The sequence below is a fragment of the Eptatretus burgeri genome, unplaced genomic scaffold (genome assembly GCF_056783735.1).
Source record: "Eptatretus burgeri isolate ZD-2024b unplaced genomic scaffold, Ebu_testis_v1 Ebu_testis_scaffold_3158, whole genome shotgun sequence".
Classification (NCBI taxonomy): domain Eukaryota; kingdom Metazoa; phylum Chordata; class Myxini; order Myxiniformes; family Myxinidae; genus Eptatretus; species Eptatretus burgeri.
The window spans coordinates 332039-346762 of NW_028225106.1; the positions used below are offsets into that span (position 1 = coordinate 332039).

General features: G+C 45.8%; 2 protein-coding genes and 1 pseudogene across 4 annotated transcripts in view; 1 reads left to right on the plus strand and 2 right to left on the minus strand.

Annotated features, from left to right (window-relative positions):
* The window catches only part of LOC147006644 (uncharacterized), a 205073-nt gene that overhangs the window by 69065 nt on the left and 121284 nt on the right, over positions 1-14724 (minus strand). The gene's annotated exons all lie outside the window — the stretch shown is intronic.
* LOC147006649 (uncharacterized) lies at positions 1118-3515 on the minus strand. The gene is made up of 6 exons (XM_085868274.1): positions 3338-3515; positions 3032-3246; positions 2476-2641; positions 1928-1999; positions 1670-1810; positions 1118-1567 (listed from the first exon to the last, which is right to left on the minus strand). Exons 1-6 carry the CDS (start codon positions 3495-3497, stop codon positions 1548-1550), a joined length of 774 nt encoding a protein of 257 aa, XP_085724400.1. The 5' UTR covers positions 3498-3515; the 3' UTR covers positions 1118-1547.
* On the plus strand, positions 4860-13298 carry LOC147006650 (uncharacterized; annotated as a pseudogene). Its single transcript, XR_015054680.1, has 10 exons — positions 4860-4986; positions 6245-6305; positions 6496-6626; positions 6717-6836; positions 6973-7086; positions 9755-9864; positions 10500-10730; positions 10880-11014; positions 11233-11347; positions 12124-13298. The product of XR_015054680.1 is annotated as an uncharacterized LOC147006650 (transcript).

Sequence of the window (14724 nt, forward strand, 5' to 3'; positions counted from 1 at the left end):
ACGACTTTGCATCGAGGAAAAGTAGAAGGATGAAATTGTGTGTGTGTGTGTGTGTGTGTGTGTGTGTGTGTGTGTGTGTGTGTGTGTGTGTGTGTGTGTGTGTGTGTGTGTGTCAGTCTGTATGTAGGTTTCTGGTGTGCGTGTGTGTCGGTATTGTTAGAAACGTGATTTTTCAACCTTTGAACTTGACATTTGACTTCGGTCATTGTTGGCCACATGTCACACTTTGGTTGACCCATCCTACTCTCCCACCAAGTTTGGTTACAATCGGTCCAGGCATCGCCGAGGTATGACAATACACTACCCATGATGGTGTGGAAAGACAGGTACACACACAGAGCTGGTCATTCTAATCCTGCACTTCCCTAACCCCCCACCGGGGGCGACATGAATCCATTCTTCACTTGAAGGTCTCACCATATTATTCACCCTCTGAGAGAAAGGGCCCCGCACATGAGGTTTGGCGGGGGGGGGGCACCCACGTACCTCGCGGAGACTCTGCCATTGACTCCAATGTATTTCTATTAAAATTGTCAACGTTTTCATGAGCAAGCTCTTCCCTCACTTCCTCGGAGCAGCAGCTATAAAAGCTGGCCCAGTTTGGCCTTGGAAGGATTCCAAGAAGGGAATCTCTTAAAATGGTCAGAGACGCGATGCGGAATGCCAGAAGATAGCCAAATCACACTCGAGATCGAAGTCTCACGAGAATATCCAACAAGTCGATCCTCTCATTCGAACGGACGTAACAACAAATTTCCTGCTTTCCTTCCTGAAAGTCCCTGTAATGTCCATCTTGTATTCCCCATGTTCCCCACCCCATCCCTCTCCCTTCCACCGATCTCCTCATGTCTCTGTTCCCCACTGTTTTCTCCTTACCTCTCCCGCCCTCTTGTCTCATGCCCCCCTTGCTGTGCGTTGTGTGTTGGCTCTCATATGAGCCTTGACTATGTATACAAAAAAAAGTGTCCATCTTGTTTACCCTATGTTCCCCGTCCCATCCCTCTCCCTTCCAGAGATCTCATGTGAAGTCACGAGAAAGTTAAACCCAATTACACGTTCCAAAGGCAACAATATCCACCGACGTGCATGGTTTTTCAAACACTGAAAACACAGCAGATCGAATGTTCTGTTTTATCAGTGAAGATGTAAATGAGCTCCAAAAATGAGAAATTACAACTCTGGACACACTTTGGCCAAGGTTTGGTTGCACGGCTTGACAAGTGCTCTGAGCTGGATATTTTCACTGACAAGCAACAAAGCCAACACGAGCAGGAAATAAATATTAAAATAAAATAAAAATTAAATGAAAGTCACTTGTACAAGTTGTGCAGGATCCTGTTGCATCCAGGATCCTCTCCAAGAGTTCAGTGAAATAACGGAACATTTCAATGGGACGAAAACAAATAAATAAATAAATATGATGTAGTTCCACATTCGAGAAGTATAGAGTTGACAACGAGGGTCGGGTAGTTGACGGTGACATTTCACAGCCAAAAGACAAAAAGAAAAATGTCTTAATGTCCGACGTGGTCAAGCTCACAGCATCTTCAATGTTGTTCCACATTCACTGGAGGCATCGCAAAACAAAATGTGAAGAAAGGTGACCCGACAACCATTGATCGACCTTCATAATAAAGAACGTTTCATACAGTATGGTACGTGTGGTCACCTGTGGGCGAGCGGTCCATGTCAAGCTCTTCACCATCTGGAGTCTTCCTGTATACAGGGTTTTCAAACCACAGAGTTCTGACTTCCAGGATCCGTCGGTTCCGGAAAATGTTGAACGCAGCCGAACAAGCCAGAACAAGCACTGAGGGGAGCAGTTTGTTCAGATCAGCTGTGAAATGTCATTGATCACCTGCTTGGCAGCACATTGACAAATCAATGGAAAATCGTCCAAGCCAAGGATGGAGCAAAATATACTTACGCAGTAGGACAATTACAGCAGCTGCTACTACTGCCGAAGAGTTGCTTACATTTCCTTGAGGAGGAGGTTCAGCTGAAAGGTAAGAACGCAATGAATTCTGGGAGTAAAGGATGGCTCGTTTCATGCAATGTGTGCACGTGTTGGTCTTCCAGTTCAAACCCTGGTCTACACTAAGCGATAACCAATGGGCTCGTCCACACAGAGGCTGGAACAACCTCCATTTCCATTCAAGCATTCACAAACTCCTGATAGACCAACACAGAAAAGCTAAACACAAATGAAATGTTCGACCAGGAAGGAACCCGAAGAAGTAAAGAGCAAAGATGGAGTCATCAGGAGGAACCTGGACAGGATTCATATTTCAGCTGCTACTCCACTACCCTCAAACCCATCCAGGCGCAGCCAGGTGAACCTCACAGAATTTTTTTTTTTTGCAAGAATTCACTTCTCTTTGTCGAGATAGATGAGGCTTCAACCTGTTCACCTGCAGATGCAGACGACAGTATCAATGAGGCTTCGTATTCCATAAAATGTTCAAGTGGTCTTACCGCAATCATATTCGTCGCTCCCATCACGGCAATCCTCTCTCCTGTCACACCACCAGCCTTCTTGGAAACACTTGCCACTTGTGCAAGGCACCTCGTCAGGTGAGCACACAGTTTGTGCTTTCCTTGACTGAGTAGCACACAAGAGAGGGCTCTCATCAGATCCACCCTGCAGAAAAGGAAAACAAAGGGAAAACAAAGAATGATCGCAGTAAACTAGAAAAGCACTCAGTGGAGTGAATACCTCCGCTCGGCTGAACTGTTGATGCTTTGTCTCCCCCTGATAGGCCAGAACTGTAATTGGAACCGAACCAACATCGAATAGGCTTGTTCTCGTCACCTAACCATCTCACTCACCTAGTTTTGTCACAACTAATCCACAACTTTTTGAGAATCGAATAGATTCGTCCTCGTCACACACTCAACCTGTCCACCAGGTTTCACCCGAACCAGTCCGTAACTACAGATGTCTTGTTCACAGGCAGACGAAAACATAACCTCGATCCGTATTTGGCGGCGGAGGTAATAAATATGAACCTTGACAAAGCCAAAAGCCCACCAGACAATCAGGATCTCCATCACAGCGCCATGATGTTGAAATACACTGGCCAGAGTCACACGCAACTTTGGGAGGATCTCTGGGCAACGTCTTCTCTGGGCAACCATCCTCATCAGATCCATCGGTGCAGTCGATGCGGCCGTTGCAGAGAAAATGGTGTGCCAAGCACCGTCGGTCTCGGCACATGATCTCATCCGGTGAGCAAGTTGGTTTTGCTGGAAAGGGAGAAGCCAATCAGCTTCTGAAACATAATTCCCCCGTCGGCTGATGAAATGGCCTCAACCAATGAATTTACAGCCACTTTACCACAATCGATTTCATCGGCTCCGTTGTGGCAATCGGCCTCCCCATCGCACAGCCAAGCCTTTGGTACGCACCGACTTGGAATCGCTCCACCACATGCAAACTCCGTCGGTGGGCAGCTCTTGTTCCCTGAAACAAAAGATCTTGTTGCCATGACGACCATTTAAGCAAGGTAACAAACCAAATTTAAAAAGTTTTGTTGATATATTGAAGAGGAAGGAAAAACAACAACAACAACAAAAACAATGCAGACAATAGGCAAGCTTGTGGCTTGCAAGCAAACTTTGGCCGGATTCAAACCAAATTTAAAGAAGGTTTTCAACGTCCGCAATGCTGCATCACCGACAAGACGCAATGGCAATTGTGCATTACAATGAGGCACCCTATTAAAATGAATAAATAAATAATCACACCAGAGTCCGAAGAAAAATGGTGCAGCTTGGCATTTTTAATACTCGTGCTCTTCACAAGTTCTCATTGGTCTTCACGGCCTCGAGGCATACCTACCTGCTGTACTGCTTGAGCATCACCTTGCCCTTCACCGAGCACAGGTGTGCTTGGGCCGTGGCCGAGATTATACGTTCGTTATTATTATTGACAATTTTTTCTGCCTTCATTATTGTTGTTAATATAATTAGCATTAATTAATACGTGCTTTGTTAAAAAGTTATAATTTTGGTGATATATTTTGCAATTGGAATGCCGTGCCGTGGAAGGACCGACGGAGCTGCTCTGTACACCTTAACGCGGCGTGTGTTTAAAACGTGGGAATTCTTCTGGCTTCTTTGTGGTTAATTAGCCCAATCGACTCAGGAGATCATTTTGGTGTTTCACATTCCACATTAGAACGCTGCAGTAGAAATCCACAAAAAAACATGCCTCACACACACACACACACACACACACACACACTAAATCAAGAGGCGATGGAGGTGCTCGCTGTCTCAATAACGAAGCTCAACAAGAGGATGTCGAAGGATAGAGGAGAACGAGGTCATTTACTGCTGTAAAGTCTATTCAAGACGTGAACAGTGGCGGTTCAGGAGCAAGATTCATGGACCGGATGAAGAAGACCAGATCGACCACCAAAGCAGAGATCGTGCCATCCCAGAAATTCGACAAAGTTGCATAACTCTGTTCGTAGTGAACAGTGCAACAGACGACCGAATCCGATTTGTAAGCAAACACGATGACAACAAACCAGAGAAGGTATCGCTAACCCACCTCGCAAAAAATTTCCAAACACAGGTGTGAATGGAAGGTGTCACCCAAGAAACCGAAGCCTCAGCAATTGTAAAAAAAGACAAAAGAAAAAAAAAAAACCAAGACAAAATATCAACAGATATACACTGACAACTGGGAGAATGACAAAGGAGCAGGAAGATAAAAAAAAAAGCTTGATAGAACAAGGATCGACAAAGAAGGCTCTTTGGAATGGCGAAGAAGACGTCAGCTCAACTTGGATGGAGAACGAATCGTCACAAATGCTCAAAACCAAGGACGCAACACGAACGGCTTGAAGAAAATGTCAGGACTGAGTCCATCGGACAAGTGCAGGTTCTGCAAGGGAGAAACAGAAAGCACGAGCCGCCTCCTATCAGGATGTGAAAGCACACGTGTCAGAACAGCCGGACACACAAAGGCGCAACAAGGTACGTGGAGTAATCGACTGAAACGTCTGCAAAAATCTCAATATCCCAGTTTCAGAAAACTCATGGAAACATGAACCAAAAGCAATCACTGACAACAAGGAAGTACCGCTCACGTACGTCCTGATGATCCCATCGAGCGTGGACAATGAAAACAAAGAAGGCATTGTTAATCGAGTTGTCAGTGACTCACAATTTTGGCCTAAACAACACACGAATCAAGAAAATGACCAAATGCCAAGATGTGATAAGTTTTGATGGTTTAACATGGATCATGTTGTGATAAGTTTTGATGGTTGAACACGGATCATGTGATAAGTTTTGATGGTTTAACACGGATCATGTGGTGATAAGTTTTGATGGTTTAACACGGATCATGTCGTGATAAGTTTTGATGGTTTAACACGGATCATGTTGTGATAAGTTTTGATGGTTTAACACGGATCATGTTTTGATAAGTTTTGATAGTTTAACACGGATCATGTCGTGATAAGTTTTGATGGTTTAACACGGATCATGTTGTGATAAATTTTGATGGTTTAACATGGATCATGTTGTGATAAGTTTTGATGGTTGAACACGGATCATGTTTTGATAAATTCTGATGGTTTAACACAGATCATGTTGTGATAAGTTTTGATGGTTTAACACGGATCATGTTGTGATAAGTTTTGATGGTTTAACACAGATCATGTCGTGATAAGTTTTGATGGTTTAACACGGATCATGTCGTGATAAGTTTTGATGGTTGAACACGGATCATGTTTTGATAAGTTTTCATGGTTTAACACGGTTCATGTTTTGATAAATTTTGATGGTTTAACACAGATCATGTTGTGATAAGTTTTGATGGTTTAACACGGATCATGTTGTGATAAGTTTTGATGGTTCAACACAGATCATGTCGTGATAAGTTTTGATGGTTTAACACGGATCATGTGGTGATAAGTTTTGATGGTTTAACATGGATCATGTTGTGATAAGTTTTGATGGTTTAATAAGGCTCATGTTGTGATAAGTTTCGATGGTTGAACACGGATCATGTTGTGATAAGTTTTGATGGTTTAAAACGGATCATGTTGTGATAAGTCTTGATGGTTTAACACGGATCATGTTTTGATAAGTTTTGATGGTTTAACACGGATCATGTTTTGATAAGTTTTGATGGTTTTTTATTTTTGTTGCAGGTATCCTGAGTACGGACGCCCCTCTTCGTGGTTTTTTAATTAATTGTTTTTAAAGTTTGTTTTCTCTTTCACAGCAATTTGCCGGCAGGGGTGCAACCTGCAGCACGGGTCTTGTTCTCATCCAGGCACTTGCAGGTAAGTGGATTTACATTTGATTTTCTTGGCTTTGTTTACACTGTCGACATTTTCTCTTCCTCTCAACAGAGTTACTGTGTTTATTGTACAACGACGAGATCTTGTTCATCTCGTTTAAAATTAAAATAATTGCAGTTTGATTAATTTATTTTTGCATGAAGTTTCCTTTTGTTGTGAACTGCAACAACAGGTGCCAGGATGGCTGGAGCGGTGAGGTTTGTGATCAGTGCGTCCCACACCCTGAGTGCGTACACGGAACCTGCGTAGACCCCTGGCAGTGCCGATGTGAAACCAATTGGGGCGGTCTGCTTTGCAATGAAGGTCTCCACCATGCCAGCATCCTTTTGTATTGTTGTTCTCCAGGAGGTTTATTAACTCTGCCATTGACTTGCGTGTTTGCTTTGCACTCAGATTTGGACTACTGTGGGAGGCACACACCGTGCCAGAATGGCGGTACCTGTAAGAACACCCAACCTGGCAAATATGGATGCATTTGTACGGAAGGATTCTCTGGCGTTGACTGTGACATTGGTGAGGATCTCAGCAGTGTTTGTCTGTGCTCGTTTTGTGGAGTTGTCAGGGTGCCTCACACGTTCAACTGCGCGTGACGGAGGGCTATGATCGGGTCAAGGACACTCTACCAGCCATGATAATGTTGTGTTTCCAGTTGACAGGCCTTGTGTGACCAACCCTTGCCAGAATGGTGCTTCATGTCGTGACCTTGACACTGGGTTCACTTGCCTGTGCCCCGCAGGTTGGGCCGGAAGTACTTGCAACGAAAGTGAGGACTTTCCATGAAATTTGCTTCTTCCTTTTTTCCTGTATTTTATCATTATTTGTTCTGGAAATTATATATTTAAATTTCAAAAAGGGAACAATACAATTGGAGAATAGACTTGGTCTCTATTGGCCTGGCCACCTGTGGTTCGTGGTTTTTATTTTTTTGGATTATGAACTCAACTTCCAGCTGTTGTGATATTTTTTCAGTTTATCTTCTTCGTTTCGTCACACGTGTTGATAAATGTTTATATCTTACCTGTGCACACGAGGGTACATGCTTGGATGGATTTGCTGGATTTTTGTGCATTTTCCCTCCACAATGGACAGGTAAAGCTTGTCAAGGTGGTGCTTAACCCTCTCGACATTTCATTTCCACTCCTTCATGATCAGTTTAATTTGGGTCTTTTCACACTCGCTGATTAGGTCTGAGATTTGCTTCCAATTAACAATGGCTTTCCCTTTGTATATTGTCTCATGTTTAAACAATTATTCGTGTCATCAATATGGTGTCTGTCCGTGTGTTCGTCTGTCTCCCGTTTATGGCACCGATTCCCGCACTGTGTTTGAAAAACCTCAACATTCACTTTTGAAATGAGAGAACAGGCATGAGCTGGAACGGCACTCGGTTATAAACACACCCACAACGACACCAAGCGGGAAACACACCCACACCGACACCAAGCTGGAAACACACCCACACACACCGATACCAAGTGGGAAACACCGACACCAAGCGGGAAACACACCCACACCGACACCAAGTGGGAAACACCCACACCAAGCGGGAAACACCCACACCGACACCAAGTTGGAAACACCCACACCGACACCAAGCGGGAAACACCCACACACCGACACCAAGTGGGAAACACCCACACACCGACACCAAGCGGAAAGCAGCCACACACCGACACCAAGCTGGAAACACCCACACACCGACACCAAGTGGGAAACACCCACACACCGACACCAAGCTGGAAACACCCACACACACTGATACCAAGTGGGAAACACCCACACCGACACCAAGTGGGAAACACCCACACCAAGCGGGAAACACCCACACCGACACCAAGTTGGAAACACCCACACCGACACCAAGCGGGAAACACACCCAGACCGACACCAAGTGGGAAACACCCACACACACCGATACCAAGTGGGAAACACCCACACCGACACCAAGTTGGAAACACCCACACCGACACCAAGCGGGAAACACACCCAAACCGACACCAAGTGGGAAACACCCACACACTGACACCAACCAGGAAACACACCCAGACCGACACCAAGCGGAAAACACCCACACCGACACCAAGCGGGAAACACACCCACACCGACACCAAGTGGGAAACACCCACACACTGACACCAAGCAGGAAACACACCCACACCGACACCAAGCTGGAAACACACCCACACCGACACCAAGTGGGAAACACCCACACACTGACACCAAGCAGGAAACACACCCACACCGACACCAAGCGGGAAACACACCCACACCGACACCAAGTGGGAAACACCCACACACCGACACCAAGCAGGAAACACCCACACACACCGATACCAAGCGGGAAACACCCACACCGACACCAAGCGGGAAACACACCCACACCGACACCAAGTGGGAAACACCCACACACTGACACCAAGCAGGAAACACACCCACACCGACACCAAGCTGGAAACACACCCACACCGACACCAAGTGGGAAACACCCACACACTGACACCAAGCAGGAAACACACCCACACCGACACCAAGCGGGAAACACACCCACACCGACACCAAGTGGGAAACACCCACACACCGACACCAAGCAGGAAACACCCACACACACCGATACCAAGTGGGAAACACCCACACCGACACCAAGTTGGAAACACCCACACCGACACCAAGCGGGAAACACACCCACACCGACACCAAGTGGGAAACACCCACACACTGACACCAAGCAGGAAACACCCACACGCTGACACCAAGCGGGAAACACCCACACCGTCACCAAGCGGGAAACACACCCACACCGACACCAAACAGGTAACACACCCACACCGACACCAAGCGGGAAACACCCACACTGACACCAAGCAGGAAACACACCCACACCTCGCGGCAGACACCTAAACTAACACAAAATGGCACAGTTTAACCCTTGCCAAAAAACTGCTTTGACAGCACCAATACAATGTGAAGAGTTTGGAGCAGGTTGTTCGCTCACCTTGAACGTTGCTCCGGGAATTTATGGGATGACACGTCGTCGTCCGTCCGTCCGTCCGTCCTTAAATACTTAAAACTTCTTCTCTCAAACTACACGTTCGGTTTTGATGAAACTTTACCACAACATTCTTCACCGTGTGTGTCCCAAAGTTTGTTCATGGCATGAAAAAAATCGGGCCCAAAGGGGGTCTACGTGGGATTTCCCCCCCCCCCCAAAATTGCTCTTCGCTTTCTTCTCCTTTATTTTGTGGGTCATCCATGCCGACCGGTGGTTCGCTGGTTATCTTATCCAGTCGCTACCAGGTGGGTGTCCAGGGGAATTGCCCCTGTGTTCATTTTTTATTCAATCTCAACTCGTTCAATCATCTCCACTGCAGATCAGAGTTGGTGACACAGGGATGGACCATAACAACCTTGTCGTCTGTTTCCTTATCCACTAGCGAGGAGGCAGCCATGCTCTGATGGTGAGCAGTCCATTGAGGACGGCCCGTCGTGGGAGGAGGACTGCAACATGTGCACGTGTCGTGATGGCATCGTGACATGCACAAAGGTATTTCACATCGATGGAGATGTTCGTGTTTCATTTGACGATGGAATTTTGATGATTGGCTCGAGGTCGACGTTCTTCTCATACTGTTTGATCTCACACTTTCGCTACTTGTGTTTTTATTTATTTATTACTTTACTAGTGAAGTTACTCGGCGTTGCCTGAGTATTGGCTGATTAAACCAGTCGGTTCGAGGTGACGTTTGCTCTTCCACTCGACCTCACCCGGTCCCTCATCCGGTGGGACATAAAAGAAGTAGACGGATAATTGTCTTAACCGTAATCCAAAATTATTTTATTGCATTGCACCACCCTCCGTATGGTGCACATTTAAACAAACAATTCTTAAGCGACGTTCCCCCTACTTAATCACATCGATATGGGCTAACTACTCAAGCACGGACCGTACTGCTCCATCCATTTATATCTCCCCTACCAACGTAACAATACTTCCAATGCTCGGGGTTGAGGAATAATATTCTCATCCATTGAACGTTTCTCAGGTTTGAATGTTGTGCCTCAAACTCGAAAGAAACTTTTCTCTGATCTTTAGCAACAACATTGTGCAGTCATCATGCATTCCCTTGCGTAAAAGCGTGATGGTAACATGAATGTTTCTTCTCTTTACACCTTCGCCAGCTGTGGTGTGGCTGGTCAGCTTGTGTGATCGAGGGGCCCACATCCTGTCCCAATGGTCAACAATGCAAGGAAGCTGCGATGCACACCTGTCTGAAAACACCATGTAAATCCACCGCTTGGTGCCAGCCTGTATTTGGTGATCATGATCATGGCTGCCAAGCCAACTCCACTGTCGTTGGTCCATTCAACGCCCGTGTTCCCTTCAAGGTACAGCGGTCACATTTGTTGTTGGTGAGTCGAGACCCACTTGATGTTCTGACAGCAGAGGATGTTTGTTGGGGGTGGTGGAGGGTGAGAATTCCTTGTTGCGTACATCCTTTGTATTACGCCCCACTCTCTTTTCTTTTCATTTGTAACAGTGCTTGATGTTTGTCACACAGGGGACACAAATACAACTCCTTTGTTCGGAGCTGAGAGTTGCTTCTCATCTCTGCGATCTTTCTTGGAAGCTCCCATTGATTATTATCAGCTGCGATAATGCCAACGAGAGCAGCAATATTGTACAAGTCTGCATTGTACGTATCGAAGGCTTGCACATCGAAACGGGAGACTTAAAATGAAGGACCATTGCTGAGAGTGTATTCGAGCTGGGGGAACTTCCAAATTTGAGCATTTTGATATCTTCATGGTGCATTTTGCAACTGAAGGGTAATCTTGCGTCGTGGTTTTCATCTTGGGAGTGGGCAGTGAAAGTTGCCTGAACTCATCTGCTTTGTCTGCTCTTACCCCTTAGTCAACCGACGAAGCTGGAGGGATAGAAGGTGCTGAACTGGTTGTTGCTGCAGCGTCCGTTGTTCGACGACTCTCTTGTCGATGGGACGGGGTTTTGTCCTGTGCACCATCGCAAGGTGTTTCTCATTCTTTATCGCAAGCCTCTCGAGTCGATTGACCCCTTGTCAGTTGATTTATTTCCCTCTGGTTCGGACGAAATTTGCTGGACGGGTTGACAAGGATGAATTGATTCGATTTTGGTGAAGATCCGGATCTGGATCCGATAATTGTTTCAGTGATTCTTCCCCCATTGACAATACAGTAGATATAAGATGACATTTCAAAAAAACAAAAATGGTGACAAAACGATGTGGATGAGTTAGGGAGGTGACAAGAACAAGCCGATTCGATTTTTGCTCAGGTCCGAATCCAGATCCGGCCTATCCGTGGATACAAAACGTAAACTGTTCCGCCTGGCGGCGGAATGCGCCCCATCTCCCCCCAGTGCAGATGTCTTCTTTCCGTAACGTCCTCAACACAATGGATGTGGCTTCATTGATTAAGAATATTCATGAAACAGCACGATTCGAAATTATTATTTATTTAATTTGATCGAGGTTATTCATTGTCTCTCTCTTTCTCCTCGAGAGCAAGTAGCTCTTCATCTCAGCATCTAAACCCAGGATGAGGAATAACTCCACCGCCCCTCTCTCTGAATTGTTTTTTTGTCGGAGCCAAAGGGTCTTCCATTGACGTCAGGAAACTCATCGTGCTGGGAAAACGTGACGCTGGACTGTGAACGACACAGAAAAGGACTTGACAGAGAAAACGACTGCCGAACAAAAGTGTTGAGTTTTGCTGGATGTTCAGGAGGAAAACGTTTTGACTCTCCCTGGTCTTTGCCTTTGAACAGGAAAGCTTGTGGTCCTTTTGAACCGCTGGTTCGTCATCCCGATGATGGTGACTTTTGGGCTCTTGGGCATGCTGCGCTGGCGATGCACCAGAACAAGAGTCTGCGGAAGCGGTTTTGATCAATGTTGTGGTCTTCTCAAACGCGTGGAACTGCCAAGATTTCCCAGATAGTGCATCAATCGCCGCAAAACAATGTGGACTTGCGAAGCGGGTGCCCCGTCAACTCAAAAGGAAAGGGTGACAATGTTGAACTGGAAGTGATGGATTTTGACTAACTTATCTATCTATAATTCCAGCAATGTGTGTGTGTGTGTGTGTGTGTGTGTGTGTGTGTGTGTGTGTGTGTGTGTGTGTGTGTGTGTGTGTGTGTGTGTGTGTGTGTGTGTGTGTGTGTGTTTGTGATCGCTGTTTCTCGACAACCACTGGTCCGATCTCATTGAAACTTGCCAGGTATATTGCTGGGGACCTGAGTATGTGCCTTTTCAAGGTTTGATGTTAATCGGACAAGTGGCTCCCAAGTTATGGCCATTTATTTACCAAACCAATGACAGGACACGTTGCTGCGTAGGTGTGGCCGATGGGGAAAGGGCGCCTGAGTTACCAATGACAGGACACGTTGCTGCGTAGGCGTGGCCATTGGGGAAGAGATCCTCAGCCGCGTTCCCCATTACGGGTTACAACGTACGGACTTACGGATAGTGATGACACTGTATTCTAATAATTTCCCGATTTCTTATGCGCATTTATCGATAAACACAATGCCCCAATGCAGTTGTCGTTTACGAGAGCGAAGGAATGGCCTGTGTGTTTGTTTGAAAGTTGTTTTTTTTGTTTTGCACGTACGGGCACGAACGTACGGGCATGCGAGAGCGAAGGAACGGCCTGTGTGGTTGTTTGAGTTTTTTTTTTTTTTGCTCATATGGCCACGCACGTACGGGCACGCACTAGCATCTGTAATGAGCAACGTTCGGAGCAAGGCTTGTTCCGAGCAGGTGTGGTGAGTAGACCACGGGGAATGTGAACACCTGCAAGGTGAAGTTGAACTGCGAGGATAGACCAGAACGTGAGGTTTCTTGATGATATGAATCGGTGGTGGAAACTTGATGGGTATTTGAAGTGGTGGAGCAACTTTTGTTTGATACAGTTATTAAATGCGGATATATTTATTTTTCTTTGGATGACGTGTCACGTGGCTTTTGTGAAAACGTTCTCTTCGCCTTCGATACAATATCATCCGTCACGATATTTAACAGGAGACGATTTTTTCTTTATCTTTTCTGTTTTCCCCCCAAGAAATGTTTGATCGTTCTCCAATTGATTCCGAAGTCTGCTCTCGGGGAAGGGGGGCGGGGGGAATTATTTAATTTATCTTCGCAGGTTCAGATGTTTTTCGTCGATTTGAAATTGTTGTTTAAAAATTTCTTTCGTCCTTGTTTATAATGCAAGATAAATAAATCATGAAACGGCAACAATTTCCAACTTGAAATCATTTGCAATATTTTAAATAATTAATCCACCGTCGATAAACAATTTTTTAATTTTTTTTTCATAAAAAAAATAACTGCAAATTTTTTTTCTTTTTTGGAAAAAAATATGTTGGGCCAATTGGAGATTTCACGACGAACCGAAGAGACTCGTCACAAACCCCATCTTGGAAGACCCGTCTCGCGGTAACACTGTCGGTAGAATAACCGAGTCCGTTGCAGTGAATGAGTAGAATCCAATGCAGAGCAAACCGTTTAATCCCGTGGAGGCGATGGACTCATGTATGGATGAACAGAGGAGAAACAGGATGTGCAAGAGCAGGTTTTGAGGATACAAGAGCTGATGCCCGTGCGGGCCGAGTTGCAGAGTTTATCGTTAGTTGGTTGAGATTCGAACCCTGGCGAGACGTGTGCACACACATCTGGGGCCGAGATGTAGCGTACACGCCGGGCTATCCTGCCAGCGTTAACAGCTCATTGGAGTCGGGGGACATCGACCGGACGGTTGCGGAGAAGTCAGTGTAACACTGCCCCCTCCCCTCCAGTGAAATCATCTCAATGAAAGGAGAGATTTCATGAATGTCGTGTTGTAGTACAGGCATGGTGGTCCAAGTGGCTATCCTTGTATTACACTTTCAATAAAAACACAAGACTGTAACATTAAGTGACTTATACGCAACCATCTACAAATTACGTACGCACTTTGTGAGGATTTCAAATACTTTCTCAAATGCACCGCACAGAGAAAGTGGGTTTTCGGGTGGAACAGCATCCACAAACCGCAATCGACGTTGAGTGCAAGTGATCTCCCAAACCGCGAGTCACAGTGGGAAAAGGATTCGAGTGGATGGCTGACTGATTACGTGCAATTGTCCTCCTCCAGTGTGACGTCATACATCATCAGTGCAGTACAGATATAGACATGACACACAACAACAGTGGATGACAAATATCTCATCTGCAAGTGCATTGCTCAACAACCAGGTCGTCATACTCCTTGTAAGTGACGACGTCTTCCTCCAAAACCAGAACATGAAAGGTGAATAAATCAGCGGCACACAGGTAAGTGGTGGTCCTCGATAGTGATGGTCTCACGTTTAAACATTCAATCCCCACCA